Here is a 16,925-nt window from a genome sequence, read left to right as displayed (position 1 = left end):
CTCATTTTGTTTAGCAATGAAGTTGGGGTTCCAATTATGGTCATAAGTCCAGGGCTCCCTGTACCTTGCTTCGTTTTCCCCACTTTTCACCCTGATAAAATCCAATTTTTTTTTTTTTACAAATTTTTTTATTTTTATTTTTTCATAATAATTCCCACAATTTGACCAGTGTACAATACAATCACTTATCCAACAATCAGTCCTATACTCAAATTATACTCAATCAGGGCTGCTCGACTGCCACTCCCCCCTTTAATCCTTTCTTCCCTTCTCGTCCCTCTTAAACTTCCCCCACCACCTTCTCCTCGCTTTCCTACTTCCCCTCCTCTTTCCCACTTCTCACTACCATCCTTTCTAACCCTCTATCTTCTCCTTCTTCTCCTCCTCCTATCCTTTCTTCTCCCTCCCTTCTTTCCTCCCTACCCACCTACCTACCTACTTTCTTCCTTCTTTACTCCTCTTTCCTTACCCTTTCCCTTCGGGAGTGTTTGCCGAGCAGTCCCGACATTACACCATTCCAACTTGTTTAATTCTACCATTATTCCTGTACAATGGCAACCAATCAATTTATAGTCTTCCCCTTCCCCGCCTCCTTGTAAAATCCAGTTTTAACCAGCATGATGTTGAGCTATGCGCTGCCAAGTGTTTGAAAAATTAATAAACAATTAAATACTGATTTCCCAGGACACCGTCTTGTTATCAGTGCAGACACAGCTGCAATTGTGCAGCAGCTGCCTTGAAAAGCTGTTGGCAAAGTGCTAAATTGTATTATTTCACGAAGGTTTTTTTCCCTTCTTTCTTCGCATGTACATAAGCTCTCCCGAACCCTGTAATTAAAAATATCCCACCAATGATCGAAAACTCCTTAAGACGCTATGCACATTTCGAAGTGTAAGTCCTCATTTTCACTCAGTACCCCAAATTTAATACGATGAGATAAAAGAAAATGTGAAAATGTTTCTATCAGCAAGGTCTGGTATGCTGCAGCATCCTATGTTTTCAGCAAGAGAAAATCCCAAAGAAAATGCAGAGGGAGGGCGAGGAAGAAGTAACTAGACTTGGTCTTACTTCGTACTGTGACAACACTGTTCACTTTATTATGTAATATAAAAGAAAGATACAATGGCAAAGAGATTTCTGTTCACTGAGGAAAGAGGTGATGTGTTTTCAGTGATATAAAGGAACGGATTCAATAAACAGCCCTTCAAAAATTGGGCCAGTTTATGGAAACAGCTCCTTCTTCAAGGTACTTGATTCATTTATCTTTTTCTTTCTGCTCTTTTTCTTTCTTTTCACGCTCTGCTTTGGCTTCTTCTTCTTCGTGTTTCTTTATCAATACTTCCACTTCTTTTTGCTTCAAAACTCTTATTATCGTCTTTCCATTCTCTCGCGTCAGGGTTGCAATTTCAACTGAAACAAAAAGAGATGAAAAAGAAAATGGTAAGGAAGAAAGGAAGGAAAGAAAGGAAGAAGGAAGGAACTTTAATGTCTGAATTAGGTCTGACTGCATCAAAAAATGTAACAACCAAGTGGGCCTCAGAGAACTTATTAAACTTATTTCTTCTACTAGTTTTCTAACTGACATTTTAAAGCAATTTTTCACAGCACCCAGAATATTGCAGAAAACCATTTTTGGCATTACGAGAGGTGATACAGCGCAGCAGATTTATTGCAAACTTTTCTACCATGTCCCATTTGAAGATTTCAAGAGCTTTATAGAGCAATATATTACTTAAAATTATTATTGTTCTTATAAAACAATGCAATTATCTATTAAAGTCAAGAGCTGATTAAAATACACAATCAACACCTCAAAATCTAAAACCCCTAATTACCAAAGACTTGGGGTGACAGGACTGTTTTAACTACACCATCCTAAAATTCAACAGGCTTTTAAATAAGTAAGTACAATAAACCAGGAACTAGGAACACTCTAACAACTGGAATAGCACTTGGTGGCTCAGTGGCTAAGACATGGAGCTTATCAATCAGGTCGGCAGTTCAGCAGCTCGAATCCCTAGCGCCGTGTAACTGAGTGAGCTCCCATTACTTGTCTCAGCTTCTGCCAACCTAGCAGTTTGAAAGCACATAAAAAATGCAAGTAGAAAAATAGGGACCACATTTGATGGGAAGGTAACAGCGTTCCATGCGCCTTCGGCATTGAGTCATGCTTGCCACATGACCACAGAGACATCTTCAGACAGCGCTGGCTCTTCAGCTTTGAAATGGAGATGAGCACCGCTCCTAGAGCCGGAAACAACTAGCACACATGTATGGGGGAACCTTTACCTTTACCTAAGGAAATCAAAACTCATATCCAAGATCTCCTATCACGTCCAAGTCTTACCTTTCTCTGCTGAGAGTTTACTAACATCCATAGTTTTGTTCAGGACTTTGATAGCTAAAGCAAGTGCGGATTGCAAAGTCATTTCTCCCTCTTTGTAATCTTGTTTGAGCATTGACACAGCTGCCTGTTAAAGAACAGAAAAGCACTACAGTTGATTCTTGCTGATTCATTCATTCGTTTGTTTGTTCATTCATTCAATTTTTAAAACTGCCCGTTTTAGCCAAGGGACTCTGGGGGCAACTTACAATCCTAAAATTACATTCAAGTAGGAAAGCCTGTTAGCCCAAACTACACGTACAATACTTCCATTCATCAAAATGACCATAAATCACTTACTTATCCACCAGGATCCTTTAAAAATAAAACCAACATAAGAATATAGAAAGAGAAAAGAATTCTGTAGAGCAAGCCACAGCAATATTAAACTCCATTTAGAAATTACCGAGGGCTCAGTGAAAGAATGTTGGCTTTGTTTCATATCCAAAGTTAACGGACTTCTCTTTGGAAGACATGCGTAGGTGAAAAATGCCTGAATCCTGCCCAAATCCAGCCTGTTAAACAATCTGGATCTACAGATCTCCAAATCCCTGCCCTTAATATTCTTGGCTGCTGTGTTTTTTACTAATTGAAGTCTCTGAATATTTTCCAAGGCTCCTTTGCAGATAATAAGGGTTTTTCCCTTCCGCAGGATTATTTTTCTACCCCGCTAAGTTCAAAGTTTATTTCTGTAGAATGCCTTTTCCAAGAATTCTCCAAGCTTTCAAACATGCAGGAGAAAACACGAACAACCTAGGCGATAAAATCCCTTTGTGGGTGATGGGAGGTTTCAAAATTTGATAGGTAAATAAATAAATAAAACACGGGTAAACAAACAAACTTACGGCACTGTTGTTTCCAATGCAGGTAGCTTTCCAACCGCCGTAATTCCCACTTGGATCGCTCTGGTACAACTGGAAACCATAATGTTTATCCCAGCCAATGTAAAGCAGCGAAACACCAAAAGGACGTTTTCCTGTTAAGGATAAGGACACGAGTGATTTAAATTAAGCAATGCAATTCACCAAGGGAAAACCATGGACGCTTGCCAAGAAGGAAGACTTAACGAAGTACTCTGCATTACTGCTCTGTGAGGTAAAATCTAACGCATTCTTTCCAAGTCTAAAATTATAGCGCAGGTAGTTTGTGACTTACAACAGTCTGTCTAGTGATGGTTCTAAGTTACAACGGCACTGAAAAAAAGCGACTTTATGACCGTTGCAGCATCCCCACAGTCACATGATCAAAATTGGATGCTTGGCAACTGGCATGGACTTATGACGGTTGTAGTGTCCCGGTTGCAGTGAACGATCACAAAAGGTGTGATCACCTTTTGTGATCGTCTGACAAACGGAGTCAAGGGGGAAGCCGGATTCATTTAATGACTGTGTTACTAATTTAACAGCCGCTGTGATTCACTTAACAAATGTGGCAAGAAAGGTCATAAAATGGAGCAAAACTCACTTAGCAACTTTCTTTAACAGAAATTTTGAGCTCAATTATGGCCGTAAGTTGAGAACTACCTGCACGGATGATGATGAGGGCGGTTTATTTATTTATAGATTGACTATACACAAATCTGTAAATCAATTTATTAAAAAAAAAACACCAAAACTTAAAAAATAAGCTGTATTTTTTTTAAACCTCCAAGCAGACTTTTGTGGCAGACCTAAAGGAAATGAAATCGGTTCCCTGGAGCGTTTTCATTTCATGGAGCTGTCATACCTTGTTAGCTTTCTGGAGTCAATAAAGCATCCATCAACACACCACAAGAATATTACAGGTGTTTCTTCCATGGGCCAGACATTTCTGTCACACTTAACTTCATCTGACAAATTTCAAAAGTTACCTCCGAACTGCGTATAGGCTTGTTTGATATCACACAGGGCTGTTACTAGCTGCTCGCAAGGAATTGGCTCCTGATACTGCAACAGATATCTGAAACACGAAAATACAGAAATATGCCAAGGATGCAGAAGCTATAACTAAGGGGAAAAAAAAAACTTTCTGGAGGACTTTGAGAGATTGGATATTTTATTTTAGAATAACAGAGTTGGAAGGGACCTTGGAGGTCTTCTAGTCCAACCCCCTGCTTAGGCAGGAAACCTTACACCACTTCAGACAAATGGTTATCCAAGATCTTCTTAAAAACTTCCAGTGTTGGAGCATCCACAACTTCTGGAGGCAAGTCCTTCCACTGATTAATTGTTCTAACTGTCAGGAAATTTCTCCTTAGTTCTAAGTTGCTTCTCTCCTTGATGAGTTTCCACCCATTGCTTCTTGTCCTGCCTTCAGGTGCTTTAGAAAATAGCTTGACTCCCTCTTCTTTGTGGCAGATGAAATTCTGAGACGCCAATCCAACTCCCCTTTCCTTCAAATAATAATCTGGATTTTCTCTTTTTAACTGCTCTTTGGGAAGGCAGTACTCTGAATTTCTGAGTTTTGGTGGACACTTAACATGGAAGGCGCTGGAGAGCCTTAGAAACACCTGCACGATTTTGAATACATTCCCCCACCTTGAATGTTGTAACACATTAACTTAAAAATACTTAAAGCAAGTAGCTTCCTCCTAATGGCTTTGAGCCTTTAATACAATAATAATTCAAGCTTGTTTTGCCATCCAGATGAACCTTAAGCTTCCAAATACATTTGTGGCTTGTCACCAGCTGAGAAAATGAGGCCGCCCTCGTACCTTTGTGCAATCAACCGCAGTTCGTTGGTGAGCACGTTGGCGTCCGAAGTTATGCCAGCCACGCTGCAGGCCATATCTCTGAAACATATAAGCGATCTGAGTGAGACCAGGAGCTTTGTGGTCTATTCTGCAACCATCAGTTTTTGCCCGCCATGCCGACTATCAAAGGCATTTACAGCAATAGATGACACATGCCAGTGGTGAGGTTGGTGGAACGATGAGACTTGCAAGCCAACACATCTGGCAGGCATGACATTGGGGAAAGGCTGGCTGGGGGAATTCTGGGAGTTGAAGTCCACACATTTTTAAATTGCCAAGGTTAGAAACAGTAAATGAAAGAAATGGAATCTTATTAACTCCATGCAACTGTAAATATTCCATTACATATACAACACAAAGATAAAACTGGAGTTATTTTAAGTCAAGGGCTCCGTACTTTCAGCCTCAATGTGGGTCTTGGCCTGAAAAATACTGTGGGGTCCCTGGTGGTCTGTGAGCTTGGTGGTCTCCTTGCAGAGGTTTCATTACCAAACTAGGTAACATCATCGGTGCTAACATCACTGATGTTACTTAGTTTGGTAATGAAACATCTACAAGAAGAGAATTACAGAGCAATAAGGACCCCACAGTTGTCCTTCCTCCTCCTCCTCTCCTCCTCCTCCACAAATCACACTCTCTTTCAGCACTGATGTTGTTACCTAGGTGGGTCGTGAAATGTCTGCAAGAAAACCACCAAGCTCAGAGATCACCAAGGACCCCACAGTTGTCCTTCCTCCTCCTCCTCTCCTCCTCCTCCACAAATCACACTCTCTTTCAGCACTGATGTTGTTACCTAGGTGGGTCGTGAAATGTCTGCAAGAAAACCACCAAGCTCAGAGATCACCAAGGACCCCACAGCTCACACCCGAGCAACAAATATTCTCTTCTATCTGAAGAAACCATTCCCTGAACATTTCTAATGATCTCAAGTTCCAGCAGAAATCCAAGAATGCGACTTCGATGAGAGCGTCTGTGAAGTGTGCAGATAAAAATAAAAAAATCCTCCAGAATCTCACTCACTCGTTGAGTTTATATATTTTCTCTGAAAAAAAGACTTCATCCAAAAGCTTGTGGATGTTCCGTCTTTCTGCTGCTAATAGTACTCCATTGTTGGCAAGGATTCCCAAGCAGGTCCCAGCATGTCCTATGGCTTCCATTGCATATTCAACTTGATACAGACGACCTAGGAGAAGACCACGAAGAGCGGTGTTAAGGGGTCAAATCTGAGGTCACCACCTCTCACTGCAGTATTGGGATACTGAAGCTTTGCTGGCTGAGGAACTTTGGGAGTTGAAGTCCACAAGTCTTAAAAGAGCCAAGCTTGCAAACCCCTGACCTAGCTCTTTCAACTGAAAAAAATGGAATGAAATTATACGTTCACAACTCTCCTTTTGAAAAGCAATGTCAATGCAAAATAATATTGCAATAATAATAATGCAATATTTATTGCTTTGGTAATGAAGAACCCAACGTTTGCTACTAGACGTGAGATCACAGAGCTGGAATTCAATTTAGAATATCTCTGATTACATGGCTATCTGGTTCTCGCTGCTTGTCTCTTTTTGTCACGTAGAATTACAGAATAACAAATTTGGAAGGGACCTTGGAGGTCTTCTAGTCCTACCCCCTGCTTAGGCAGGAAACCCTACACTACTTTAGACAAATGGTATTTAATTAATTAATTACCTTCAGGAGAAAAGATGGTCGTTCGAGAATCATATCTTCGAGACTGCAAGGAAAAAGTTTCATTTTGTTACTAAATAAAGCACTCAATGACAAAAAAAGGGTGATCTTAACGCTGCCGATCCCTGGGACAGTAAGGAGCACCTTTGGAATAATGATTCAAGGCAGCCATCAAACCTCTGTCAGATATGACTCTACACCACTGCACTCCCTATGAAATTAGCCCAAATTTGAATAGGCTGGTCAGAGTCGTCTTATAGGGAGATGGGCAGCATATAAATTTAATGGATGAATAAATACTTATTGGGACCCCCAAAGTGACTGAGAAGCACAGAAGAGTTTACTTTTTCCCTGAAAAAGGGAAGGACAATTATTCTTGGCAATACGATGTATGGAATCCTATTCTCAAGGCAGGGGAATTCTGGGAGCTGGAAGTCCATACATCTTCAAGTTGCAAGGTTGTGGAACACTGCTCTAGGCAGGTGGAACTGTTATAAAAGGGGCAGGGGTACATGTTTAATAATTTCATTATAAACTGGATTTCTGAGAACGAATGGATAAGACTGCATAGCTGCTCTGATACTTTCAACCTAACATTTATGATCTACATAACCTAAGTTTTGAAACTGGGACGCAGAAACTCACCATGGTGCTTCTGGGTTAGACTACGCTGTAAAAGAGAGAGAGAAAAAAATCCAATTATGCACGGATTAGAAATTTGACAAATGTCAAAATCAAAACATTCCTAATTTCCAATATAACTATGCTGAGATAGTAAGAAAAGCTGCTCTCTGGAAGAAAGGAAGTTAAAAGAATCATATTAGAAAAGCAAAGATTCCTTTGCCCACAAGTGCTACTTAACTAGGTTCTATAAAAGATACTTCATTTTGTTTAAAAGTTTCCATTGTCATCTAACTCGCTGAAGTTGTGGATTGTGAAAGCAAAACTAGAAGCAGTTTCTCAATGTTTTGGGGAGTGTTGCAATCATCAGCAAATGGTTAGGAACACAGGATGAGACCGGGCCTTTGATAAAAAGTGACTGGAGCATTGGGCTAAAACCGGGTAACCATGAGTTCAAGTCCTGCTTTAGACACAAAACCTCACCCAATTTCCCATGTATTCAACTAGACTCCTCCAGGATATCCCACATATCAGGATAGAAAGCAATCGGGTTTTGCCTTCAGAAGACAGAATATTCTTGGTACAAAGAGCCTGCTCTTTAGTAGCACCAGGCTAGAAACCAGGAGACCGTGAGTTCTAGTCCTGTCTTAGGTACGAAGATAACCATGGGCTGTCCCTTCTCTCTTAGATAGATGGAGAGGGAAGGAGGAGGCAAGAGCAAACCGCTTTTGAAAAGGTGGTCAAGAAAAGTGCATGGATTTCTCCAGGGCGTTATCAGAAGTCGAGATTTGACTCCAAGGTGTATGGGGACACAAAAAAGCAGAGCTTAACTGAAATTTAAATTCATATGTATTAGTGAGCCAAGGATTCTATACATGCTAGAATTTTACCCGTCTACTTTCCTTTCTACTTATCTATCCATCCATGCATCTACCCACCTACCACCCATCTACTACACTATTGCATCCATCCATCCATCCACCTAACTAGCCACCCACGTACCTGCCTACTTACCTACAATCCACCTGTCTCCCTATCCACCTACCTATCCACCTACCCACCCACACTCCATCCCTCCATCCCCCACCATCCACCCTCCCTCCATCTACCTATCTAGCTATCCACCTAGTCACTTACCCACCCACACTCCATCCCTCCATCTATGCCCCAATTATCCACCAACCTATCGACCCTCCCTCTGTCTACCTATCCACCTACCTACCCACACTCCATCCCTCCCCCACTATCCATCCTCCATTTACCTACTTACCTATCTACCTAACCACCCACACTCCATCCCTCCATCTATCCCCCACTATCCACCTTCCCTCCATCTACTTATCTACCTACCTACTATCCGTCTCCCTAACTATCCACCTAACCTACCCCCTCCCCCATCCCCTCCCCCCATCCCCCTAACCATCCCCCCAAATATTCACCATTTCCCTATCTACTTACCCACCATCCATCACCCCAACTATCCACCTACTTCCGTACCTACCCACCCACACTCCATCCTTCCATCTATCCCCAATTATCCAACCTATCGACCCTCCTCCGTCTACCTATCCACCTACCTACCCACACTCCATCCCTCCATTTATCCCCAATTATCCACCTCCCTCCCTCCACCTACCTATCTAGCTATCCACCTACTTACCTACCCACCCACATTCCATCCCTCCATCAATCCCCCAACTATCCACCCTCCCTCCATCTACCTATCTACCTATCCACCATCCATCCGTCTCCCTAACTATCCACCTAACCTCCCCCCTCACCCACCCACCCTCCCTCCCCCATCCCAACCATCCACCCACCCACCTATTCACCATTTCCTATCTACCTACACACCATCCATCCCCCAACTATCCATCTACTTACCTATCTACCCACCCACACTCCATCCATCTATCCCCAATTATCCAGCCTATCGACCCTCCTCCATCTACCTATCCACCTACCTACCCATACTCCAACCCTCCATTTGTCTCCCAATTGTCCACCCTCCCTCCATCTACCTATCCACCATCCATCCATCTCCCTAACTATCCACCTAACCTACCCCTCGCCCACCCTCCCTCCCCCATCCCAACCATCCACCCACCCACCTACTCACCATTTCCCTACCTACCTACCCACCATCCATCCCCCAACTATCCATCTACTTACCTACCTAAATATTTACCCACCCTAACCCTCCACCCACCCACCCATTATTCCTTCCTTCCCATCTCCCTCCCTCTTTCCTTCCTTTTCCTTTCGGCCACCACTCCAGCCATCTTCCTACCTGCTTACCCATCCACCCACCTAACTCACCCATCCAGCCCCTGTAATTCCTATACACTTTTGGTGGAATAGCTCCATTGGTCTGCCTGCCCGTCCATCACCCAGCTGTCCAATCACCTACTACCTACCTGTCCACCGGCCCGCCTCCCCATTACGGTGCCTATCGATCTTCTTACCTACGCACGCCCCCTCCCCTCTTGTCTACCTATCAATACGCCTGCCTGCCTGCCAATCAATCAATCCAACCAATCAATCAATCAATCCGATGAGAGCCATTTCTCCCTATTCCCTTCCCGGAGCTGCACAGTCATCCTCCCAGCCGGGGCCGGGAGAAAGGCGACAGTCCCGGGGAGACATCCGGCAGAGGAACACCCACCGGCACCCGGGGCCGCCCCGGTCCCACCACCCTGCCCCGTGAGGGGCTCCGACCCGGCGGCGTCCGGCTCCCCTCGAAGAGAGACACCCACCTCGCTCGGCCCGTCACCACCTCCGCCGCCTTCCAAAATGGTCGCCTCGCGCCTGCGCACTCCCGACCCGCTCAGGGAGCCGGCCGGGCGTGAGGCGGTACTATAGAGATTTCCAATCCTAGACGGGGGTCCTTTTCGAGCCGGAATTCCGGAGCGTGGCCCCGAGCGCCATGTTTGCTGTGGGCGGTCTGCTCAAACGCTGGGGAATTCAAACGGGTTGGGCGTATATAAATAAAGGATGCTTCCTTTTTTCAGCAGAGAGCAGCTCTTAGCATCGAAATGGAATTTGTAATTTATATAAACTTAAGGATAATAAATCTTTGAAAGGATAAGTAGGGTAGGACTTGGATGGGAGACCACCAGGTAATCCAGAGCAAGGGTCTCCAACCTTGGTCCCTTTAAGACTTGTGGACTTCAACTCCCAGAGTTCCTCAGCCAGCTTTGCTGGCTGAGGGACTCTGGGAGTTGAAGTCCACAAGTCTTAAAGGGACCAAGGTTGGAGACCCCTGATCCAAAGCATAGGTTAGACTGGGAACGAGCATCTTGAGAGAAGAGATGGCAAACCATGTTCTGTACGTCCAAGGAAATTTGCCTGGCGAGCAAAGGAGCTCAAATAAAGATGTATTTTGTCAGACTAACAATTAAACAATCATACTCTTTCACATTCGGGACTCAAAACCGTGTGTACATAAGGGAAAAAAATGATGTGTTTTGTCTTTTAAAAGCAAATATGTAAATACCCCAGGCTGTACTTTGCAACAGGTCTTATCTATATATATATATATTATTGAAATCCAGCAGCAATTTGGTCTTTATTGTAGGACTGGTAGAGGAACTGAGCCTCAGTAGGGTTTCTAACGCTCCGGGCATTATACTCTGTTGTGGTGGAGTTTTCCAAAGGAGGAGATAGATTAAGGTGGAAATAAAGTTTCACAACGTAGCCTATTAATTAGTCTTGGATTTCCCATTTTTAAAATCGATGTCAAATGTTATAAGGCACATGAGGCTTTTCGTGCTATGCAGAGATGTACAAAGTTTAATAAAACCACCTTACTGAAGGTTCAGGAGAAGATTTACAACCATTTTGTATGGATTCTCTACACACCAGACAGAGGCGAAAACTGAGAGGATTTCACACCAACCTCTGACAAAAACTACGAAGAAGCATCGCTTTATTCAAAAAAAAAGTGCGGAATGTGCTAATGAAGATTATCAACAAGTTTCCGGTCTGTAGGAAGATTAGTTGTTGCTGCCAATCCTCCCAGCTGAACAACTGAATGCAAAAACAGACCGTTTTGATATTTTCTTTCTCTCTTCTGGCTTAAGTGCCAAAATAAAACCAAACCGTATTTTACACATATAACTGGATTGGGCCCGAAAACAATTCTTCAGTAGCAACATAAACTTTCCAAGTTGTGGTTTTTTTTTTGTTTTTTTTTACATTTTGTGCCGACTTCCCCTAATTCCACCTTGACTAATATCTGTAACGGTGTTCTCAGAGATGGTGGTGGATCATTTTCGATAGGCTTCTGCTGTCTGAAACCAGATTTGTTCAACTGTCTCTTGGCCCATCTCGACCAGCATCATCAAATGCTTCCACCCCGTTTTGGCTGTGATCATTAAATACTCTTCGTTCTCGGGGTGCAGAAGGGTGGTGTGAGCGGCAACCACCAGCGACTGGGCATACCTCCCGCACACCAGGAGAAACAGGGCACTTCGCTCTTCTGGGGTCAAAGGAACCACGCTTTCAAAGCCAGCCAGGATGTGGCCACCCACCGAGAGAGGGTCTTTGCTTTCGATCATCATGTACATGATGGCGATGGCGACTTCAAACACGTAGTAGCCGTAACTCATGTCGCTGAAGTCCAAAATCCCGGAGATTCTGTACTGTGGATTTGGAGGGGATGTGGAAACCACATCAACTAGAATATTGTGGTCGTTGAAGTCCCCGTGATTGATGCCTAAACGGAGGACAGAGAAGGTCACTCGAGGCTACATAGGTCGTGAACTTTACAGATGGCGGTGCTTTTCTCGTGTCACAAAACAAGTTACCTACGGGACCGTCTGCTGCCACCGATTGCCTCCCACCGACCCGTACACTCTCACAGGGAGGGACTCCTTAGGGTGCCGTCCGCCAGGCAGTGCCGACTGGCGACACCCAGGGGAAGGGCCTTCTCTGTGGGGGCTCCCACCCTCTGGAATGAACTTCCCCCAGGACTCCGTCAACTTCCTGATCTTCGAACCTTTCGCCGCGAGCTTAAGATACATCTATTTACCTGCGCAGGATTGGACTAGAATTTTAATTTTAAATTTAGTTTTTAACGAGGTTTTATTATTTTAATTATAATTTTAAATTCGGCCTTATTCAATAAGTTTCTTAATTAGTGTTTTATCTTGTATTTATATTTGTGTTTTTATCAGGCTGTAAACCGCCCTGAGTCCCTCGGGAGATAGGGCGGTATAAAAATGTGATTAAATAAATAAATAAATAAAATAAGTTAGAGAGGGCTTAAGTGAGAAATGGATCTTTTCTCACCTATTCTGATGGTTAAGGCTACAATCAGTCATTGAAAAAATGGCAGAGAAGCAGATTTATTTATTTATAGTTCGTATTTCTTAACCGCCCATCTCCCTCAAAGAGATTTAATTTAATTTAATTCAGCTTTGGGAGCATCTTCTGGAAAGGGAGAGCCACTTGATAGTGGAACAGCCTTGCTTGAGAAGTTATCTCTTCTGTCTATCTACTGTATCTACCTACCATATCTACCTACCATTATCTATCTATCTATCTATCTATCTATCTATCTATCTATCTATCTATCTATCTATCTATCTATCTATCTATCTATCTATCTATTTTTCTACCTACCTACCTTCCTTCATCATCTCTGCTTAACCAGTCAGTCATGTCTCTGTTTCTATATCTAACTATCCTCCCATCTAATTGGCACAGCTGCCCATCTTACAATGGGGAAATAACATGCTGGAGGTGGTTGATAGATTAATAACAGATGCCAAACTTTTAAGTTTTATTTATAGCTGATAATTTGTATTTTTATAGTGTTTGCTCTTATTGTATAAATATTGTTGTATTGTTTTTAAATTGCCAGCTGCCCAGAGTCACCTTGTGGTTAACATGGGTGGCAAATAAATAAATTAAATAAAGAAGGAAAGGAGAGAAGGAAGGGAGGGAGGGAAGGAGGAAGGAAGAAAGAAAGAAAGAAAGAGAAAAAGAAAGAAAGAAAGAAAGCCTCACAACTATTAAAATAGCAGCAGGTTGTTCCTCCAGCTTGCCATGAATATAGGAAAAGCAAAAGCTCAACTTATCATAATCGAATAAAGAAATACTTACAGGATCGAAAAGAGCTCAGTTTTGGAATGACGTTAACTTGGAACTGCTCAATCACCTGTTTCACTGCGTCCAGATATTCACTCTTGCCAAGAGCATACAGGTATTTTTTTAGAAGAGGAACATTTGTCAGATTCCAGATAAATTCACCCCTGTGCAAGCTTTTTATCAACGGATGCTGGAATTTCTTTGAAGTGAGAAGAAAACACAATAAATAAATCATTTTTTGCAAGGATAATGGACATATCTTTGGACTGATAACATCATTCCAGAGGGTTTAAAACTGCAGAGTTTTATTGTTCTAATGCAGCAATTAGTCTGGATATTCTTGTTCCTGAATTCTACTGATAAATCCCAGATTATAAGCATTTTACCAAGGCAATATTAATGAAGCCCAAATATCCTGGGTTCTCTATTGTTTATTTAGCTGGCTAGACTGTTGTAATTATTGAATACTCAATTGAAATAAATAAATAAATACACACACACACACACACACACACACACACATTGCAGGGGTGTCTAACGTTGGCCATTTTAAGACCAGTGGACTTCAGCTCCCAGAATTCCCCAGCCAGCCATGTTGGACTGGGAATTCTGGAAGTTGAAGTCCACAGGTCTTAAAGTGGCCAATTTTGGACACCCCTAATATAAAGTGTGATTACCACAGGAAGCTTTATGGATTCAATTTCCCATACGCCTTCTCTATATAAAGCTGTAAAGTCAAACCTGGGTTCAAATTCTACCAATAGCCTAACACGGAAATAAATTCCCATTTCTTTCCTTCTGTAAAGCCCCATCATACAACTTCACCTCTGCCAGCGTTTTATCGAGCTTGGCTGCCGTCTGTCCAATGTCGTAGAGAATTGGCGGAGTCACAGGGAGGGTGGCTACAGTTTTTCCAGGCAAGTAGCTCAACAACCTCACCACAAACCTCTGGGTGGAGGATCCAGTATCTTAAGAGATAAAAAGAAACCTTAAATCACTCGTCGCTTCACAGCTATTGCCCAACTGAGATGCATTCTCTTATCAGAAAAAGTCAAGTATGGAATAAACTTCTTGGTAGATATTTACCATTCAAAAGCACACATGGAATATTACACAACCCTATTCAGGCAGCCCTGGAGTGAGGACCATAATGGAGCCGGTCCGTTATGGTTGCAAGAGGTTGTAGAAAAAATGCTTTTAAAAGGCTCTTACGATCCCAGCTGAGCCGCATGATCATCAGAGGCTTTTTTTTTACTTTTAAAAGCATTTTTTTGGCCGAAGAAAAAATGCTTTTAAAAGTAAAAAAAAACCCAACAGAGCCACAGCAGCTCTGGCTGCCTTTATATCCTGTGGGGTGTGGCTCCGTGACTCAGCACTTCCTAGGCCTGCCCCGCCCATGTTTCTGTTGTTCCCGCCTCTCCTGCCTACGAAATCTAGGGCCCAGCCAGGCCTGATTGCCATCAGCTGGGTCTGGAGGTGTGTCCTGGGGGGGGGAATGAGTCAGGGGACGGAGGCCTCATTATCTCCTCCACCTGGCCCGCCTCTGGCTCCTGGAGCTGAGCCAGGGAAGCCAGTGCTCCCGGGGTAAGTCCTGACGGCCCTTCCCCCTCACTTTCCAAGTCACTTTCTGGCAGGAGGCCTGGCTCGGGGGGCACAGACACAACACCAGGTGAGTGAGAATCTCCATAGACAAAAGGCAGAATTTGAATACCAACAATACTGTATATTCGGCTTCCTCACCTACTGTTTCCAAAAACAACACCTTGCCATCCTGCGTGAGACGGGGCATGGCTACCGGAAAACCCTCGCCGTACAGAAACATCATGACCTGGGTCTGAACTTCGACCAGATCTGAATTCTGGCTATCTTCAGCGTTTATAATTTTGAGGACAAAGTCCCCAGCGCTTTCTCCTTTCCCTGGGAACGAAGTGGTGCTCACGTGAAAATTCTGATCGTCGTAGCTGGGCAGCGGTCTAAGCTGGCAGACTTCCAGTCCAAATATCCTTCGGACCAGTTCAGCGGCTTGCTTTTCGGTGAATGTTGGTTTAATCAGGGGGCGACCCTGCTGCTGCTCCGCTGGCAGCGCCGGTAGCTGGTCTCCAGAAGACATGGTGCATCTAAAAAGGACCAAGAGAACAGCTGGGTACTTATCAGTAGCTGCCAACTGCAAAATTGCAAACCCAAAGTCCAAAGTTGGGGTCTGGAGAATTCTGGGAGTTGAAGTCCACCCATCAGAAAGGCACCAAGGTTGAGAAATACGCTGATTGGAATCAGGGTTGTTTGCTATTTGTTATTCCAAATACACAAGCTATGCAAATATGCTCCTTCACTAGTCCTTTATTAAGAGAGGCAAGTCATATTATCTATCTATCTATCTATCTATCTATCTATCTATCTATCTATCTATCTATCTATCTATCTATCTATCTATCATCATCATCTCTGTCATCTACCTATATCTATCTGTCTGTCTGTCTATCACAAATCTATCTATCTATCTATCTATCTATCTATCTATCTATCTATCTATCTATCTATCTATCTATCTATCTATCTATCTATCTATCTATCTATCTATCTATCTATCTATCATGTCTCTATTATATCCATCTATTTAAAGGTCTGTTGGAAGACAAAACAAATAATCTGCCCTTGGAAGGCAGAATTTCTGTTTGAAGTTCAAATCTGATGTCTTACCTGGGCAATATAGGTGTTTAAACTCCACCGTAAGCCAGTTGTGCGAGGAAAAGGTGGTTCCTTTGCCAAAGTCCGCAGGGACCTCCCGAAATGTTTTTTCACGTGTGCGCGCAACTTAACTGAAAGCAGAATGCGATATTTTCTTGCCAGGTGGAGCAGTACAGCAGCCGGGCGTACAGAGCCAGGAATAAAATAATCCTAAATAAATTCAGTTGCATTCACGGATTGCAAAAAATCCGACCTGCAACCCTGCAAAACCACAGCACGCGTTGGCATCGGCTGCCGTCCAATGAGAGGAGGGCTTAGAAGTTGGTTTGGCGTCGCCTGGGACCGTCTGTAAGGAGGCTTCCAATTGGCTGTAAACTTCCCACTTCCTTTTTTTTTTTCTGATTCCAAGGTCGGTAATTGTATTTCTCTGTTATTTCTGATGCCAGAGTTACGATTTTTATTAAGATCACATTTAAAAACCCAAATTGGACAGGCTTTCATTCTGGAGCGTAAATATCTTCTCCCCATCCTCGACTTTTAAAAGGGAATTTTACATAGCGACTACCTAAATCAGGGGTCTCCAATCTTGGCAACTTTTAAGACTTTTAAGACTTCAATTCCCAGAATTCCTCAGCTGGCTTTGCCGGCTGAGGAATTCTGGGAGTTGGTCCACAAGTCTTAAAGTTACCAAGATTGGAGACCCCAGCCCTGGATGGCTCAGTGGCTAAG

General features: G+C 43.1%; 2 protein-coding genes across 4 annotated transcripts; both read right to left on the bottom strand.

Annotated features, from left to right (window-relative positions):
* Positions 1-1,072: 1,072 nt before the first annotated feature.
* Positions 1,073-10,259, bottom strand: PSMA4 (proteasome 20S subunit alpha 4). Of its 3 annotated transcripts, none has more exons than XM_058156661.1 (9): positions 10,175-10,259; positions 7,443-7,467; positions 6,801-6,843; positions 6,135-6,297; positions 5,076-5,153; positions 4,233-4,321; positions 3,229-3,359; positions 2,348-2,471; positions 1,073-1,410 (listed from the first exon to the last, which is right to left on the bottom strand). In XM_058156661.1, exons 2-9 carry the CDS (start codon positions 7,443-7,445, stop codon positions 1,256-1,258), a joined length of 786 nt encoding a protein of 261 aa, XP_058012644.1. In that variant the 5' UTR covers positions 7,446-7,467; positions 10,175-10,259; the 3' UTR covers positions 1,073-1,255. The 3 variants fall into 3 exon arrangements, with proteins under 3 accessions (XP_058012644.1, XP_058012646.1, XP_058012647.1); XM_058156663.1 differs by lacking the exon at positions 10,175-10,259 and adding an exon at positions 10,084-10,136; XM_058156664.1 differs by lacking the exon at positions 6,135-6,297 and having other exon boundaries at positions 10,175-10,235.
* Positions 10,260-11,054: 795 nt separating this feature from the next.
* HYKK (hydroxylysine kinase) lies at positions 11,055-16,510 on the bottom strand. The gene is made up of 5 exons (XM_058156184.1): positions 16,209-16,510; positions 15,252-15,628; positions 14,337-14,479; positions 13,527-13,710; positions 11,055-12,135 (listed from the first exon to the last, which is right to left on the bottom strand). Exons 2-5 carry the CDS (start codon positions 15,619-15,621, stop codon positions 11,687-11,689), a joined length of 1,146 nt encoding a protein of 381 aa, XP_058012167.1. The 5' UTR covers positions 15,622-15,628; positions 16,209-16,510; the 3' UTR covers positions 11,055-11,686.
* Between the last annotated feature and the right edge of the window lie 415 nt (positions 16,511-16,925).

Source organism: Ahaetulla prasina, chromosome 13 (genome assembly GCF_028640845.1).
Source record: "Ahaetulla prasina isolate Xishuangbanna chromosome 13, ASM2864084v1, whole genome shotgun sequence".
Taxonomy (NCBI): Eukaryota; Metazoa; Chordata; class Lepidosauria; order Squamata; family Colubridae; genus Ahaetulla; species Ahaetulla prasina.
The sequence above is the reverse complement of the archived record's forward strand: the minus strand, read 5'-3'. Positions and strand labels throughout refer to the sequence as shown.

Coding starts and splice junctions, on each gene's coding strand:
- PSMA4 (XM_058156661.1), bottom strand. Junction 4,322..5,075: donor CTGCGGTTGATTGCACAAAG/GTACGAGGGCGG, acceptor TTCGTGTTTCAG/ATATCTGTTGCAGTATCAGG. Junction 1,411..2,347: donor TAAACTCTCAGCAGAGAAAG/GTAAGACTTGGA, acceptor TTTTTGTTTCAG/TTGAAATTGCAACCCTGACG.
- HYKK (XM_058156184.1), bottom strand. CDS start 15,621: ATGTCTTCTGGAGACCAGCTACCGGCGCTGCCAGCGGAGCAGCAGCAG. Junction 13,711..14,336: donor TCGATAAAACGCTGGCAGAG/GTGAAGTTGTAT, acceptor CTCACTTCAAAG/AAATTCCAGCATCCGTTGAT. Junction 12,136..13,526: donor ACTGAGCTCTTTTCGATCCT/GTAAGTATTTCT, acceptor TCCTCCGTTTAG/GCATCAATCACGGGGACTTC.